At 40.1% G+C, this 19,199-nt stretch overlaps 1 protein-coding gene across 1 annotated transcript; it reads right to left on the reverse strand.

Moving 5' to 3' along the window:
* Positions 1 to 6,444: 6,444 nt before the first annotated feature.
* On the reverse strand, positions 6,445 to 17,942 carry LOC108785103 (otospiralin-like). Its single transcript, XM_018554111.1, has 3 exons — positions 17,879 to 17,942; positions 10,749 to 10,775; positions 6,445 to 6,663 (listed from the first exon to the last, which is right to left on the reverse strand). The coding sequence occupies exons 1-3, from the start codon at positions 17,940 to 17,942 to the stop codon at positions 6,479 to 6,481; spliced, it is 276 nt and encodes a 91-aa protein (XP_018409613.1). The 3' UTR covers positions 6,445 to 6,478.
* Between the last annotated feature and the right edge of the window lie 1,257 nt (positions 17,943 to 19,199).

The following is a 19,199-nucleotide window of genomic DNA, read 5'->3' on the forward strand; positions in this document are numbered from 1 at the left end:
GTAGACTGACAAGGTATAATTTATTCTGTGGCTACAATCACCAAACATTTGTTTGAAGATAACATGCAGGTTGCCAACTGTTAAACACGGGTGTGGATCAATGATACTTTGAGATTGTGTAGCAGCCAGTGCCACAGAAAACATTTTACCTATAGAGGGAACAATGGATTACACACGGCAGATTCTGGATGATGATGTGAAGCAGTCAACCAAGAAGCTAAAACTGAAAAGGGGATGCTTCTATAACAACAATTATATACATACCTCAAAAACCACCATGGGCTACTTCAAAAAATTCTGGCTAAATGTTTCGAAATGGATCTCACAGGTCCCCAAAATTAATTGTCAATCTTTGGGCAGATCTTAAACATGCTGAGCATGCAAAACAGGCCAAGAATATCTATGAATTAGAAGTGATCAGCCAAGAAAAGTGGGTAAAAATCCCTTCAACAAGAACTAAAAGAATCTTAGCTGGACACAAAGGGTGTTTATAAGCTATGGTCCATGTCAAAGGGAGTGTAATTAAATATTGACTTGAGTCGCCAAACTTTTGCACATGCCAAAGTTAATATATTCCTTGTTTCTATGTTTTAAAAACTCAGGAAATAAAATGTAACTGTGCTATAACATTTGCAAATACGTTGTCGTCTAAGTTTCCTACAGTAGTTTACTGGTGCTTACTCCTGTAAGTGTACTACTTGTCATTTAGAACATGAAGCAAATGTACCTGTCATTCATTTGTACAACCAGGCAGGTAAGTAAAGAACATTTGTATGGATCCCTTTACAAATTGCTCAGAGTATTCCAAGATTTGACTAGTACAGTACATCCTCTCATATTGATATGCAATTACATCCAGCTGTACATTTGTAGACCTCAATTTAATTGTTACACAGTCCAATGAGCTTGCTAAATGAATTTCACTACATGGCAATCAACGAGAGAACTGAAACACAGTATCATTTGATTAAGCTGGGGAAAAACACAAGGATGTGTGGTGCTCAGGTGTAGAGTTATAAATTATATTTTGTGCTTCAGTGACTTTGTTACAACTGTGATTGTAGAAACGGTGAGGTGTTCTGATGTGCCCACATGGTGTTACAGCAGACTCATTTTCCAGTGTGTCAAAGTATTTGGCTTATCCAGCAAATCTAGTCCAAAGGATTCACATTTTGTATTACCGAAGAGTAGGCGATAAACATTATAGTTATAGAAGAACTCGTCTAGGGATGAAAATAACAAAAATATACTCACCCGACCCCAAGAACCAACTGGCTGTTAGAACAGTCCCTGGAGCCTTGCTGCCCCTCCACTCCAGTGGTCTAAGGTTCTGTGCGTCATCACGTCCTATACAGTGAATTAGACGTGACGACGCCAAGGGACTTTCCATTGCTGGAACGGAGGAGAATAGAGGCTGCAGGGAGCGGTCTAGCAGCCAGCTGGCTCCGGGGTTACCATGAGTATATCTTTGTTATTTTCATCCATAGACAAAAATAAGCACCTAACTCTTGCAGTGCAAGGGTAGCCCAAGGGTAGAGGTTAAGATTATTGCTGCCTGAAGTTATTTTTTAACCGCTTGCCGCCGCCCACTGTCAAAACACGGGTGGATGGCGGACGCTAACTGGCTGGTGGACGTACATGTACGTGTTTTTTTTTCTGCAGGTGCACGTGAGCACCATCCTGCCGGGAATGTTAACAGCCGTTACTGTCTGTTACATACAAGCGTTTGGCCAGCTTCACAGATCGCTTCTATGACAATGCCCCCCTCCCTTGCTGCCGGTTATCCCGGGCTCCGCTGCCCCCCTGTGGTCCCGGGACCGGCACAGCGGCTGCTTAACTGTGCACGGAGGAGAGATCAGCATTCTCCTACTTGCTGATCTCTCCTCTGATCTCTAAAGGCGGAAGTAATTTCTCTGGCTGCTATAGACAGAGAAGAAGCTGGAGAAGCAGATCTCTGCTTCATCAGCTTCTTTGGAGGTCCCAATGTGACATTAGGGGTCTTAGAGACTCCTGATGTCTCCATAAAAAGAACATGTCATTGCATTTTTGTTATCACACAGGGGGATTTTTAGCCCCCTGTGATAACAATAAAATTAAATGTAAAAAAACAAAAAGCTTTAAAAAAAATTAAAGTCACTGACTTTAAAAAATAATAAAAAAACACCCCCAAAAATGTAAGTCTCCTGCCCCCGCGTGCATGCACATATAAACCTAAATACGTGTCAGGTGCTCCTACATGCGAAAATAATGATTACACCACACGTTACATATCACTGCGAATTTTAGAGTGAGAGCAATAATTCTAGGGCCATCAATCACTGACAACACTAAACTGATGAGCAGTAAAAGAATTTAAAGCATCGCCTATGGCCCATTTTAGTCATGGTAGGTTTTTCCGATTTCGCAGGCGCACACAATTTTAAAGTTTGACAGTTTAGTGTCTATTTACCTAACATGACCCCATCTTTTACATTTTACCAAAAAAATGGGTAATAATAGATGTTTTATAACATAATGTAGGCAAAACAGGTTTTTTTTCAACATTTTCTGAACTTTTTTCTTTATATAGTAAAAAATAAAAACCCCAGGGGTGATTATATACCACCAAAAGAAAGCTCTATCTGTCCCCAAAAAATGATATAAAATGTATTTAAATACAGCGCTGCATGACGCAATGTCAGTCAAAAAACTGCAGCGCTGAATACTGAAAAATGGAATGGACAGGAAGGGGGTATAAACACCCCGGCCACCAAGTGGTTGAAGCCATGTATTCCTTGTGTGGTATATGAACAGATTATGTGAACATCTGTGTTCTTCTGATACTTCCACCCTTACATCAATTCATTAGGCCAGAAAATAAGAGGATGATGTCACAAGACAGTTACACATCCTGTTTGGCAATTTGCCAAAATAAGATGTCAGGCGCAACAATTTGCATTCCTCAACAGCTGCCAATCTTAGTTTATCTGGCCTATTGTGTCCATCATGGAGTCCAACAATCGTTTATTGATTTTTATATTTATATCACTTCTATGTGGGGAAAGCAGACGCTACTTTTTTTAATTTGCCTTCGGGCAAGCAGTCTTAAGCTGGCCATACAATAGGCTGAACGAAAACAATCTAACAGAAATGCCCCTCCCCTTCCCAGTCACTGTTCAGCCCAGAATTTTTAACCATAGTGGATTTAAAATATAATTTGAACCAGGTATGGCCAGCTTTTTAAGGAGTAATTCAACCAAATATGTTCAGAGCCATAAAGTTATTATAACGCCCTCTCTTTATTGCCCTATTATGACTAGTCATCCCAAGCACCTCAGGTAGGAAGAAAGTTTATCACACACTCAAATTGTAGATGGTCAATTTTTCCCAAAGAGTGCTTAAAAAGAACACCAACAAGCTTCTGAAATAATATGAATCTATTCTCTTGAAAATGAATCAGGCTATCTTTCATGTACTACTTGCTTTTAGTTACTTGAATTCTCCCTGTAAGAACAGGATTGTCAGGCTTTAAGGCTGTCCTATCACCTGCTTGAGCTCAGTGAAGGATAACATACACTTCAAAAAACTTTCATATAACAAACGTGCTGTCAGGATCCCATGAAAGAAAATTAACGGCACCCTCAGGCCAGACCAGACAGTTTGTCATTTATCAGACCTGAACTCAGGCAGGAAACAGTCTCCATGAGGGCCTTACAGCCCAAAACTGGGTTGACATTTTTGCACTGACAGGAAAAGTGAAGACAAGTGTACAGCATGCACCTATCCCCAAGACTGCATCATTTTACCAGGATTTGAATCTATACAAATGCTCATTCCTGATTGGTTCTCTTAAATTGAAGGAGCACAACTATGCAAAAATTTTTTATGGAAAGGGCTGCAGTTTTCATTTTTGTAGAAGTTTTCACATTAAAAAAAAAATACATTTGAGAAAAACCTGTTACAAATTTATATTTTTATAGATGTGCACGGGAAAAAAAACAAAATAAGGACACTGCAGCTTAGGGGGGTTATATTTACTTTTGTGGTATATTAGCCAGATCTGCTTCCACAAAACTTCAGCTTTCTGTGCAGTTGTCCCATTTTCCCACACACATCCACCCATCTTTATTAATGTTATGCAATCAGCGCCATACAAGTCTATAGGGATTTCCTGACTTCTCAGAACAGAGCTCATAATTATGAGACACGTGGACAGTGGCTGGACAGCAGAGAGAGCTGAGGTTGTGCAGAATTGGATCTAGTAAAGGACACCACAGATGTAAGTGTAACTTGCACGTTACATGTATCTCCCCCAAAGCAACCTGGAGATTTTCATAAATTATATACCGTATATACTCGAGTATAAGCCGTCCCGAATATAAGCCGAGGTACCTAATTTTACCACAAAAAACTGGGAAAAAGTATTGACCCGAATATAAGCCGAGGGGGGGGGGCACTTTTCAGCCAAAAAAATGGGCTGAAAATCTCGGCTTATACTCGAGTATATACGGTAAGTAGATGGAGGAAGCAATATTTGCTCATTTCACATGCAGGCTCCTAATTATTAATGCATCTGTCTGAAAACAAAAGACTCTTTACAGCCCTGTTGCCCAACCGGTGGCCCTCTGCAGCCAGTGGTCAGCATTTTCCTTGATTAGGTGCTTAGGAGTCAGTAAAGTAAAATATTAATTGAACTGGTTTCTAATAACAGAAGGGGCTGAAATGTTAATGGGTGATCTGTGGCAGTCTTTTGTAACCTTCCTCAAGGTCTCCTACACCTACCTAGTCTCCAACCACCCTCAAAGCATGTCTACAGTCTTTGACCATATCCTGCAGTCTCTAACATCTACCGTAATCTGTAGAGTCACGGACTGTTTTCTGTAGCATTACATACACTAAACTTAGCTTTTTTACTCAGATTACCATGATTTGGTAACGCTGGCAGGTGCTTACTTGAATTATGTGAATTCTTTATAATAGGTCCACTTTAAAGGCATGCACATGTTAATGTTCAGGCGCTTATAACTGAAGATATCTGAGACTTAAAGCTGGTATAGCAAGAGGAGATACTTCCAAATGCCTTTAGCAGATTTTGTCCAGTAATTCCGCAGAATTATACACCAATCAGCAATAACATTATGACCACTGAGAGGTGCAGTGAATAACATTGATTATCTCATTAAAATGGCACCTGGAAGTAGGTGGGATATATTAGGCAGCAAGTGAACATTTTGTCCCTGAAGCTGATGTGATGGAAGCAAAAAAAAACCCAACAACAAATGGGCAAACGTAGGGATTTGAGTGAATTTGCAAAGGGCTGAATTGTGATGGCTGGATGACTGGGTCAGAGCAACTCCAAATCTGCAGTTCTTGTGGGATGTTCCCAATCTGCAGTGGTCAGGACCTATCAAAAGTCATCCAAGGAAGGAAAACCGGTGAACTGGCAGAAGGGTCATGGGCAGCCACAGCTGATGTACGTGGGGAGCAAGTAAGGTGTCTGAACACACAGTGCATCACAGTTTGTTGCATATGGGACTGCATGGCTGCAGACTGATCAGGGTGCCCATGGTGACCTGTGTCAACCACCAAAAGTGCCCACAATGGGCACATGAGCATCAGAACTGGACCACTGGGCAGTGAAAAAAGATGGCCTGGTCTGATGAATCCCATTTGTTTTTACATCATGTGGATAGCCCAGTGTGTGTCACTTACCTGGGGGAGGGATGGCACCAGGATGCACTATGGGAAGAAGGCAAGCCAGTGGAGGCAGTGTAATGCTTTGGGGAATGTTCTGCTGGGAAACCTTCCTAAACATTGCTGCTGACTAAGTACATCCCCTTCATGGAAATGGTATTCCATGATGGCAGTGGGCTCTTTTAGCAGTATAATGCACCCCGTCACACTGCAAAAATGGTTCAGGAATGGTTTGAGGAATACAACAATGAGTTTGAGGTGTTTACTTGGCCTCCAAATTCTCCAGATCTCAATCCAATCAAGCATCTGTGGGATGTGCTTGAAAAACAAGTCCGATCCACTGAGACCCCACCTTGCAACTTACAGGACTTGACGGATCTGCTACTGATGGCTTAGTGGCAGATACCACAGCATACCTTTAGAGGTCTAGTGGAGTCCATGTCTCGATGGGTTAGGGCTGTTTTGGCAGCAAAAAGTGGACCTACTCAATTTTAGGCAGGTGGTCATAACATTATCTATATACCAATAGATACAAAACAATTCTCTTTTACATTTTACTTACTTTTAGAATGGCTTGACTTTTTTCTTTAGTGTCTAACTGCATAGTTGTGGCAATATTTGCAAGAATAATCAAGGAAAACCCAAAAACAAAAAAAGGTAGAAAGCAGCTACTTTTATCCAAGAAGACATTTTACATGATACATATACATCAGCAAATATATATATAGTTATAGAATAGTTTAACAGCAACGTATGCTTTATTGTAACTTTACATAGTAATCAAGAAAAGAAATCATTGATTTAACTAATCTTCAACTTCAGGCTCATCATAGCCTAAATGAGATGAAATGGGAAAGTGAGCCCAGTAAACTTTGGCCATTTCATCAGTCCTCTCATAGGCAGCCAGTCTACGTAATTCTTCTACCCATCCATAAAAATCGGAAGCCGTCATGCTCCAGTTTGGCATAGCTCTCTTCTCTCGACTCTCAGCTATAACAGAAATTAAATGATAGTAATTCAAACTCTGTGCACTTTTATACTCTGCATTTCAATGTCTTTAAAAAAAAAAGAAGTTTACAGCAGCCTACTACAATATGGTAGCTCATATTGAAGCAAACCTGTTAAACAGGTTGAAATCACAAAACTAAAACAAAATGTAGAGTGAACCAGGGATGGACTCTAGCACACCAAGTCTTAAGGTGCTTATACACCTTACAATTATCTGGAGATTTTTGACTGTGATCGCGTTTTCATCTGAAAATCTGCCAGTTGATGGGAAGTACACAACCTCAATTACTGGCAGATTTTTGTCTTTCGCGCAGGCTAGAAAATTCTTGTCTAGTCACGGCTTCAATGAAATTGTAAACTCTAAAGAACACATAATTCAGGAGGTGGCATACATCTCATGCCACAGAGGGTATGTGTTGGAACCATGGAATGCTCCGCTCAGAAGCTAAAACATTTGGCTTCCAGGGCTTCATACCTCCTTTAAACCTCTGGGTGCCCTGTAGAATAATGTAACCACAACATTTGTGCATAGTGGTGAGATGGAAACTCCTAAAGACAACTCTGATATCACTGGGATTTCTTGTGTTGTCGTGCAGCTACCTATAACAGTAACCAACAGATCACAATTATAACTTGTTGTTGCAAAGGTGTGTGGGGGTGGATGAGGCCCTTCCTGACATGAACCAGTCCGTACATGCAAAAAAGGGGTAGAAATATTAAAAGGCAGGATTTTTTAATGTGTGCAGCATGATAGAACTACCAAGGGCAAAAGAGCTCTCAAACTGAAAGCTGAAAAATAACCACTCTGATATAATACATAAAAATTACACTTCTGTGGTAGCCTTTAAGGATAATTGCACTTTGAAACAAAGTGCACTTTTCCCTTTAAGCTGACGTTGCTGCTCCCTCCCTTCCTGTGCAGAGAAGAATGCTTACAGAGTTCCGACGGGCCCCGTCTCCCCAATTGTGGTAGGAATTTTAGAAAGGACCTCAACGCCAAAAAAAAAAAAGTGTGGGGTCCCCCCTAAAATCCTTGATCCGAGCAGCATCCTGGCAGAGCAGGATATAGCAGGCCACATGCCTTCAACATGGGAAGGGTGCTTTGCCGGGGGGGGGGGACATGTAGACGAGGACAAGGTCCTCTTCCCCACAACCCTGACCCAGTGGTTGTGGGGGTCTGCAGGCAGGGCCCCCATCCCTGGCAAAGCACCCTTCCCATATTGAGGGCATGTAGCCTGCTATATCCTGCTGCTCTTAAACGTCACTTTTCTGCAATTAATTTTCATCCGTAAATATTGTTTCATGCATTCGAAATGAATGAATATTTCCAAGAAACAAAAAAACAAAGAACCTGAACCGAAACTAATTTTGCTGGTATACATGTCTAATCTGTGCTTTGTAGAGCATATTTTTTGTATATGCATGTAGGCATGCTATTAAACAAAGCTGTGAATGGGCCCCAAAAGCAGACTTTATGATTAAAGTTTCAGGAAAATAACTGCACTAATTGTGTAAATTGAGCACAGAAGAAAATTCTATAAATTACATAAACCCTTAAAATGAGATCTATATACATTCAAACATCTAACAAATTAGAATATATAGAAATCCAAGATATAGAAATACTTATTTGCATTCTTATTCCAGGTAAGGGATACAAAGTATTAACACAATAAGGTGGAGTCAGAAAACTAGCATCTGCAGAATGAAACATTGCATTGGCAGAAGTTTTCTTTAATACTATTAGAATAACGTACTCAGATCAAGTATGCAGAACAGAGAAAGGGTAAAAGACACCATGACAGCCAGGCAACTAACATGTTCAGAAGGAAAGCTTGGTAATGACACTCTTTGTTTCTCTCGTAAGAGGTTTATTTCAAATGCACAGTATACCTATAGGATGGCAAGAGAACACCATCATTGACTGTCTAGGTTGCTCATCTAAAATGTTAGGACCAAAAGGATTAGCAGCTATTTATTTTGTAACATAACAATATTTTGCTCAGCTATTGAAAACTCCTTAAAGAGTACAATGCTCCATCTTGTGGAGGGAGAATGTAATTGCATGTCACATACGACACTATCAATTATGTTTTAGACAGAAATATATTCCACTGTCCAAGTACGAGGTCACAATTCAGCTATTTAATGTAATAAAATAGAAATACTGTAAGATGCCAGTCACTCATGCTGTCATATAAATCTCACGACAGGAAATAATGTACAAATACTAGTCTTGAGTGATTATGATGGCAATATTGTTCCTGGATAAGCCTTTTTAACAAGAACATTTTATAAGTGGAGTACTTAGAATACTGGACCAAGTAAGCAGATCAGGAGATTGGATTTCACTTGCTACATTCATGATCTGGGTCAGCGATTCAAAGTACTGAAACCAGCCAACCAAACAAACATTTTCGAGGTCGTCAGTATTGTCAACTTGTATATTTCAGCACAGACTCCCCTAAACAAAAAAAAAACCTCAAGCAGTTAGAACTGCCATTTTCTACTAGTGTTTTCTTTTATTATGGAGCTCTCTGATGACTAACATTATGTGGTGCTACGGCAGTCATAACTCTGCTCCTCCAATACATGTTCGGGCTCTGCTCACTGTCACGAATGCTGTCTAAGAACCTGCCACCAAACCTACCACCCTGATTTTCTGCAGTGCATTGGCATGTTGGCTTTTGTTGACAAATGGCATAACGGTGCCCGAGGAAAGAATTCACAGTTTGTGAGGTCCACAAAAAAATAGTTCCGATTTTCCCTTAATTTGTAGAGCTGTGACATGAAAAGCTAGTTCCAAAAATAAAACAAAAAAGAATAAAAGTGTTCCACTTTCAGACATTCCTAAGAGATGTCCATTGCTTGCAGATACATCTACTATCATTAGGACCAGTATTAGGACCAGTAATATCAGTGTATTTTAACAATGCCAAATATGCTGTATATTGCTCAATTATACACTGCCTGGCCAAAAAAAAGTCACATGAATATTTTGTTGGTCCGGCTTTAGCTTTGATTATGGCACGCATTCACTATGGCATCATTTCGATAAGCTTATGCAATGTCACAACATTTCCTTCCAGAGATGCATTCAATTTTCACCAAGATCTTGTAGTGATGATGGGAGAGTCTGACCATTGTGTAAAGTCTTCTCCAGCACATCCCAAAGATTCTCAATGGAGTTAAGGTCTGCACTCTGTGGTGGCCAATCCATGTGTGACAATGATGTCTCATGCTCCCTGAACCATTCTTTCACAATTTGTGCCCAATGAATCCTGGCATTGACATCTTGGAATATGCCCATGCAATTAGGATCATTCAGTATATTCAGGTAGGCAGCTGACCTCATTTACTTGGGACATAACATGCTGAACCTAGACCTGACCAACTAACCCCAGATCATAACACTTATCCAATGCAAGACGCTTACCTATTTGCGTAGCTAAATGCAGGTGGTGCCTTTTTTGGAAAGGCAGTGTATGTAAAATGAATACACATACTTGTACACTAAAAATACACTAAAATGTCTGTACTGAAAGGGTGAACCTGCCTAGTTCCAACCACATCAAACCTGGACTGCAAGATCCGTAATGTTGTCCCTCTGGTCTGGACTATTGTAACTGTCATTTTAAAGCCCAGCTTCAACCAAAAAAGACATTTTAATGCTGTTTGTCACTCCATTGGAAAGTTTTAAACTTTTGTCAATCTCTTTGACACCAGGGCAATAAACAAGGTGAACTGGGGTCACAGAATAAGATGGCACATACAGCAATAAAAACACAACAGAAGTTCTTATACTTTCTCAATCTAACCAAAAGTACATTTTGGCCTAAGTGGTGGTTTGATCACATGATGGTCACACCTGCAATATGACTTACCGTTGACTAGCTTGGATCTTCTGCACAGAACTCACAACAGACCAAGTGTAGAGTTCCTTTATGAGAGGAGACCAAAATACCAACTTCATTTAATAATAAATCTAGATTTGTGCAACTGGTGTAATATCTGGAATCCATTTGTGTTTCTTTTTCCAAAATTCTTAAGTGACCCAAAGCACTCACCTTTGTTTCTTATGACAGCACCCAAACCTGCAGAGAGAAAAAAAAAACAGACCATCAGCGTGAATGAATTGTACTCTGAATCAAAAACTATTTTTATTAAAATACAATGAGAAAATGTCATTCTAAAATGATGACAATCATAGACAACAGAAAGTTTCAGCAACAAACTTCAAAACCTAGATTTATGGTACATTCAAGTTTATGGGATGTTAGTGCACGGGCAGCCAAGCACTAGATTTATACCAGCCGAGATACAAAGCAGGAGGCTGCAGCTGTCAGACAAGATATGTACAGAGCTGCTGGAGTGAAGACCCAGATCTATGTACTAAGGGGGCTTGGGAGGGAGGCTGGAGACATTTTTTAGCAATCATGTACTTTAACAAGGCCAAGATTGACATCCACAGCACACAACCTTTGAAGTTAAAAAACAAAACAAAAAAACTATTGTTGCTACAAGCAACAACTCTTATGCTGGTGTCAGAGCATTATAGGCTTTCTAAAGGGAAGAAAGTAGCAGCTGTTTACTTTCAGACTCTCTAATTTAAATGACATATAGGGGTCTATTCACAAAGCTGCCGAGGGCAGCCGAGTGAATGACCGATCAGAAGTGAAGTGAGCTGAACACTGTTCGGCTATTCACTTCAGGCTGGTACGGCCGTACTTCAGGCTGAAATCAGCCGTACATCGGCTTGCTTCGTGTGGCTTCGGATCAGCCGAACATGCTTAGCATGTTCGGCTGACCTGAAGTGCAGAAGGAGTTCGACTCAGCCGATCCAACATCTGGATCGGCTGAGCCGAACCTCCGGCAGGCTTCTCACTGCTGTTCGGGCTATTCTGAAAGATCCCGAACAGCAGTGAGAGAATAGCCGAATGCCGCCGAGCGGCATTTGGCTCGGCTGTTCTGCTCGGTCCCTCAGAGGCACCGAGCAACTGCACAGAGAAGGCAGGAAGAGAAAAGGAGGCGGGTCAATCATCTTCCTGTGACTAGAAATGTGGGAACTGGTACCGTTGAATTTTCTGTAAATGGTACACGCTCTGCAGCCCCCTCCTTCCGATTCAAGTCTTAATACCTAACAAGTCACTAACTTGAATCAAGAATGCAGGATGGGAGTTAATTTGTTAAAGACTTCACTTGCTGCATGCTTCTACTTCAGTGACTCACTAGGATGACGAACAGAATTGAATAATAAGGTAAAAATGGCAGTTCCCAAATTCGCAACACAGGCTAAAAATAAAGCTTGTCCAACGCCAATCACCTTATTGGCTTAGTGTACTTCCGAAATTGCAATGCAAGATGTGAGCAGTGAAACTGATGAATGTTGTGGCGGACTCTGGCATGCCAGAAGCTTACTTTTCATCACCACAGACGTACCCGCAAAGCTTGTAAATTGTCTAATTGCTTTGTAGTTTCAGTTGTGATCCTGTTAACTTATTGCCATTACTCCCTTTTGGATCTGGATATAGATTTTCTAGATTGCCAAGTCCCTGCTTTTACTAAACAAGTCCCAGCATGCTTTGCATCACATGGTATCCAAGTACAGCTGAAGAGTCACAGGTTAGATAAGGGTCAACTCCAATATTGTATATAAATGTTGAACATGGTCAAAGCTGTAAAATAGAGTTGTAAAAGAAGATAAAAACTTGTATATAACATGACACCCAGCAGTCAATGCTGTAAGTCATATACACTGATATACGGACACTAGATTCATACTATTTAATGTTTCACTTATTCCATGATTAGGGCTCATTGGGGCATGCCAAAAGGCCATTAATGAGATTTTAAGCTTTTTATTGGATTACAAACATTTTGCTTAATTTTATTGGCCAAATCCATGTCAACGAAGACACGCTTTTGCAAAGATAAAATGCATGTCTATCGGTTAAAACATTCCGTGGGTTATGAATAAGGAATGTGAAAGATGTTTGTGACCATTAGAACATGCATAGAGGGAACAGAGTATAAATAATTCCTGCTAGAAAATATTTTGAATACAAAATTGGATATTTGGAACAGGCAATCTAATTAAAGATTACCCAGGCATACACGGTAGAGAGTGCATGTCATCTGGCAGTAGCGCACCATGTCAGGAAAACATTTGTGCTTCAGTTATTATCTGGGGGTCTGATTTAAGTGTGACATGTCTCTCCGAAACGAAATTGTAGTAAAGTAAAAAAAACTTTTAGATCATTACCTTTGTCTTAATTAAACATTTCCTTCCCCACTGGTACAACTGACAAAATAGACTATTGATGAGAAGCAGTCTGTCAACAAATAACAGTGAGGCAGAAAGCTTATCTCCAGGGAGTGGCGTCCTCCTAAGACAGTGACAGTTAACCTTCATCCAAAGGCACTGTATGCATTCTAAATCATGCAGCCGCAGAAAAGACAGAACCAAAGAGCTTCTCTTACATACACCTGGCAACAAAATGTGGTGTTTACAAAGGCTCAAGTGTGTGTGTATACACATATATATATATATACACACACACAAACTACATACAAATATATATATATACACACACACACACATTATATATTACACACACATATACACATACATACACCTGTCACTGAAATATGATTTATGGATTATATGAAGCCAATGTGATTTGTCTGGATTTTTTTTCTCATTTTGTCTCTCATAGTTGAGGTCTACCTATGATGCCAATTACAGGCCTCTCTCATCTTTTTAAGTGGGAGAACTTGCACAATTGGTGGCTGACTAAATACTTTTTTGCCCCACTGTAGCTGATTCAGCTCACTTTCCAGTTCAGCTATGTTTTCCTAGATTGTTCACTTCTCCTGCCTTCTCCAAACGCTTCACCCATTAAGAACAAACCTGTATATCTTGTCATGTCTATATATAGAGTGACTTGCAGAGATGTGCTCTGCTCATAAGCTTATGCAGAATAAATTAGTGAGGAAGCCATACAGCATGTTTCGCTTAACGTATGCAATATCATGCTGAAGATCAGTCTGTATCCATTCTAGCAAGCAATGCCTCTTTTACGCGTTCTAACCTACTCTGGCAAAATGAAAGGAAGCAACTGGATGATTGGCTGGATTTCTCTTTAATCAGATACATCTTGGCCTCACAAGAATACATGAATGCCTCCACTGCCAGTCAAAATGATGCCATAGGGGGTGGGAGGAACCAACAACTGGGACCTTTAACTAATGGGGTGAAAAGGTTTAAAAATGTTTAGATTATATTCAAGGCATTTTTGCAAAGTAAGCCGTTACTAAATGGATGAGGTCAACTGCCCTCAAACCGATACTTCAATTTTGGGTAGAAGCTGAAGGGTTTATCACCTTCCAGTCATATAGCTTGGAAACTCCAGTAGCAAAATGTCTTTGTGATCATGTGTCTACAACCTCACAGTCACAGCAAACATTTTGCTCTGTTGGTGCTAAAGTCCAAATTGAGTTGCCTATTCCACATTAGAAAAACCTTATGTGGTTACATGATACCACTTGACTTTGGAAAGCCCAGAGAAGTCTGACAGATCTTTACATTGTTTGTGATAGCGTGTCAGTAGAATAGAGAAGAATTCAGCACGTGAGTTCATTCATCAGCAACCATTGATCACTGAAATATTACGTAGAACTGACTTTAAATCTATGAAATGCTCACTCAATATGCATCAGATGGTGCAGGTTGGGATGATGAGAATTAAGACATTTTCATAATGACTTATTTGACTAGTGGTGGAGAATTATTTGAGAATGTATACACATGGACCTTTTAGGTCATGCTTCATGGCAAGACATCATATTGTTTTTCATTTTTAAAGACAATCACACTCATCAAAAGGCACTCTGTCACCAAGCAAGCTACATTTGCTTCCAATGAAAGCACCATTCCATGTTATAGTGTTCAACTATTCCCTACTCGGTCCAAGCCAAAAATCCTTATTCCTACACATGACTCAGCCAAACTGTTCAGGAAAGAAATGGAGAAAGCAAAGCATGTCTGTGTGCATTCTATCTTGTACTGGAATTCTGCTAAGCTCCTCACATACAGTGTATGTGTATATATCTAGATACACACAAATATATCGCCATCTGTATATCTACAATTTACTGTTTAATAGAGAGGTCACATGATCCCAGAAAATGAATTCAAGAGATTAGAAAAAGGACTGAGGATTTCAGTGTGACAAAAAAGAGGTTGAACTGGGTAACTGAGCATTAGGGACTGCAAACACTGTCTATAGACACATGTCAAGAACTTGAATAAAATACACATTAATACACGGAGAACCATTATGGCACACCTGGAAAATATAGGAATTATGGAATCCATTCATTATAGTAACTTTTACTTAAAGATTTAGACATTTTTACATATTGCAATACATTATTTGGATGTCTTTAGAATGGTTTGTGGTAGAAAAACCTATATCAGATAAACTCTGGAAATTATGCAAAGATATGCGAGTCAAAAAATAAAAAAGTCAGATATTCCAAAGTCTTCCACTATATGTGCATAGGACACAAAAAAACAGCAGCAGGTTTGAACACAATTTACCCTAGGCTGGTGATGTACAATATATTTTTTTTGTTTCCCATGATTTGAAAAACATTTAATAATTATCAGTCACAAAATAAAGTGGAAACTGATGACTGGTAATGAACATATCAAGAGAATTCCTGCTAATTTATTTGTATTCACTTCAATGTCTGTTTTTAAATCTGCCAGCTATACAAAGAATCATGAAACTCATGAATCCAGGCTACTGCAGGGCAAGTCTTTTGTGGTTCTTTGCAGGCAAATCTGCATGTAAATATTAAGAAATATCAAACATTTCACAATTCAACTGATCTGGCAGCCGATCCAATCAGCACTATATAAAACCAATAGGAGGTGGGCACACCAATTTTCAAGCTTGTAAAACCTTTTTTGGTGGTATAGCAAGCAGTTAGGGAGAGTATGATGATACACAGATCGAGAAATCTATAAAGATCTAAAAAAATAAAAAATTATTAATGTCCCCTACAGTAAATCTGCATCAATAACGTTGTTTAGAGATGTAATCCATGTCAATCACAGGATCCAGTGATGTAATCCCTCGTCGCCCATCGATGTGTACCTGCTGCACTCACATTGCTAATTGAGAGATTCCTGGGCTGCTCTAATGTAAACAGACAGCTGGGAATGCTGGATGACATTGACCAAATTTGGTTAACGCAAGGTAACCCGCCAATGTTCTTTGCACGCATGTTAAAAATGTTTTAAGATTAATTAAGACCCCCAAAGCATTATATATTAAGTAGAGACCCTGTAGAATAAATAGGTGAGATTTCAATTTTTTGGGTCTCCCAATATTAATGCAAGAAAAAAACAAACACAAACATGATAAAATACAAAATCTAAAAGATGAAAATAAGTAGGATACCCAATATGGTAAGGCATACAATTATATACGGTAAAAGGTCACCAATTTAGAGTAAATGATGGCCCTTAAAATCTTGCTCTCACTCCAGCCTGCATGGCGATACCTAGTATGTGTGTTGCTACTGTCGTTTTCAAATGCAGGTGCATTTGTTTGTAATGTGGGGGCAGGGGGCTTTTAAAAATGTAGGTAATTTTTTTTATTCTATTAAAGTTTGTTTTTTTTGGGGGGGGGAGGTTAATGCAACCCCAACGCATATGGTGTGAATCAGTTCTAAAGGTGTCCAAAATAGGAGGCGTTTGTATTGCCCATGGCTGGTAATCAGATTGTTATCATATTTCCTCACTTAGCGTTGTCCACCAATTTAATGGATAAGATATGTCGCCACATACCCACAAACTTGTTTCACAGTGCAAAGCTGTTCTTTACAGCATGATCACTATGCAAAACAAGGTTTCAAGACGATGCAGGGACCCTTCATCAGGCATGTGTCATTACATTGCCTATAGTGTCCCTGCACAGCCCGGAAACTTAGCATGTCATCATGCAGTAAAGAAGAGCTTTGAACTTTGAAACAAGCTTGTTAGTGTGCTTATGGCACCCTTTTTAACCATGGTCCATTCCTGTATGGTGTACAAAAAGAATATACTCCATGTCTACCATTTATGTCACAAAAAGTTAAGACTTCTAAGTTGAGTGTGTCGCTACACACTGGGACTGTAGTGCTATGCATGAGTGCTAAATCACATGACTAAGGCTGGACAAACACTTTTAGAATTTCAGCCCAGAAATCGGCTGAAATCCTTACGTGGGGCTGGATGGACACCTGTCGCCTGTCAAAAGAGCGCCCGACCAGTTACTGTAGCCAATCAGCTGCAATCAATATTCATGTCTTCTGACTGTGGCAGATGCTGTTGTCAGCATACAATAGCCAGAGATTTGTTCATCCATGCTGTTTTTAAGTAGGATGGAGTAATCTGCTATTAGAAAACAATCTATATAATATATTGGCCATATATAGCATATGACCAGCTTAAGATTCAGTTATCTACATGAATCCTATCCACTGCTTTCAATACATTGAGATACCTGTCATGTACAGAAAAAGATCAGAGAGGTTCCCATTTCCACAATAAGTTCTAATCACACATTTTCTGCTCACAGTTTGTGAACCTTAGTTTCTACAAAGATCTTATGTCCAAACTAAATACAATTCTTAGGATGCTGGACATGATGCCACCAACGCTAAAAGAGGCATTTCTAAAAATTCACAGGCTAAAAATCTGGCCTTTATAGGGCTACTAAACATTTACCTTTACTATTCTAAAAAGTACTAAGTGGTGCAATTTAAATATATTTACGTGTGAGCATTTATGGGGGAAAAAATCTGCAGAGAATGGCCATATCTATCTGCATAAGGTTTATAAATGCCCCTCGCAAGTTTAGCCTAAATATCTGAAATGTGGTTCCTCAAAAGTTTTAGGCATCATTGTAAAATGTCAAATTATTCTTGCTAAACTCCCTAGACATGAAAAAGTATAATTACATATACAACAGGGTTAGCATTGTGTAGTAGAGAAACCATTTTGCAAGACAGCAGCCTGTCTACATAAATATACTGTTTAGCACGCTGTATCATATGTTTGAGAGAATAATAATGCCAATAAAGCTTAATTAAGCATGCAACACAAGAGGATTAGATTTTGCAAAAAAAAAGGATAACATCTTACTAATAGAAGCCAAGCAGATAAGGCAGATGGCAAAAAGCAACACCACTCTTGAAGGATTCATCATTCTGGACTGGTATCTTCGTGAAAGCTCATGCAATGACACTGCGTTATATACTGTAGTGAAATGAACCCTGTCTTGTGCAGAGCAATAAGGACTGACATGGACAGGACTGTCATGGACAGGACTGACAGACCCGACTGTCTGTCAGTCATGTAACACAACACTGTGACATTTGTGTTGTAACAGTGACATCTTACAAGACTGTGTTAAAATGTGACATTTCTGTGATCTACCAACAAAAAAACCCCACCTCCCTTGCTCTTTCTCCTGGCTGTCTCCCCTGGCCGTCATGCTTGATCAACATTCGATTATACCAATTGTGGGTTTTCTTGTGAAACAAAGCAAAGTCAAGCTGTACTGTATTGCCCAAGTGCTGCCATGAATGAATGATTGTCTATTGCCCTAATACCTTCATGGAGGCTGAATACCATGAAGGGAATTTATCAAAACGGCAGCAGACAAAATCTGGAGCAGCTGTGCTTGACAACCAGCCTCTCTGTTTAATTTTCAAATCTTGACTGAACAAACTAAAGAGAGAAGCTAATTAGTTGCCATGCACAGCTGCTCCAGATTTTGTCTGCTCCAGTTTTGATAAATCCCCCCCAGGTAACTTGGGTAAGGGCGTTTTTTTCCTGTCTTTCTGTGTGTCCTCCCGTGAGCCTTATCCTGTCCTCCCGCGGTGCCAGTGCGGCCGAATGGGTCGGACGCTGCAGGTGGGGAGGGGTGGGTGCCCTTCCTCGTCTGCAGCGTCCGACAAATTCGGCTACACAAGCACCATGAGAGGAGCTTGGGACAGCAAGCTAACTTGCAATCACTATCTACCAGTGTTATGCTGGGCACACACCTTACAACCACCGCAAGACTTTTTTTTTCGATGGTTGTAAGTTAATTTAAAAAAACGTACGATCTGCCCATCTTGGACAGGCAGATCGTACTTGCGATGATCGCAAGCCCGCCCCTCAGCGATGACCACAATGCTGAACGGGCAGTGCGCTTGCGCACACCGGCCCGTGCGGCATTTATCATATGAACATGCCACACACCTGCCGACAATCGTACGATTCTCGGTGGGTTTTCGAACATGTTCCTAAGATAAAAGTCGTGCGACCTTACAGTAGCAGTGGTCGCACGCCTTCCACACACCTTGCGCTAATCGTACGATCGCGGGATTTCCCATGAATACTGCTGTATTCTGTGGTTCCTTCCGTTCAGCCCTGTGCGCTGTAATAACATAGGGGGTGGCGGGAGACATCGGCATCT

This window comes from Nanorana parkeri, unplaced genomic scaffold, assembly GCF_000935625.1.
Source record: "Nanorana parkeri isolate BGI_ZX_2015 unplaced genomic scaffold, ASM93562v1 scaffold143, whole genome shotgun sequence".
In the NCBI taxonomy this organism is placed as follows: Eukaryota; Metazoa; Chordata; class Amphibia; order Anura; family Dicroglossidae; genus Nanorana; species Nanorana parkeri.

What these genes read in the sequence shown, in the direction of transcription:
- LOC108785103 (XM_018554111.1), bottom strand. Translation starts at nt 17,942, where the DNA reads ATGATGAATCCTTCAAGAGTGGTGTTGCTTTTTGCCATCTGCCTTATC. An exon ending in TATCTGCTTGGCTTCTATTA is followed by an intron (nt 10,776 to 17,878) that starts GTAAGATGTTAT and finishes TTCTCTCTGCAG; the next exon opens with GTTTGGGTGCTGTCATAAGA. An exon ending in TGCTGTCATAAGAAACAAAG is followed by an intron (nt 6,664 to 10,748) that starts GTGAGTGCTTTG and finishes TTTCTGTTATAG; the next exon opens with CTGAGAGTCGAGAGAAGAGA.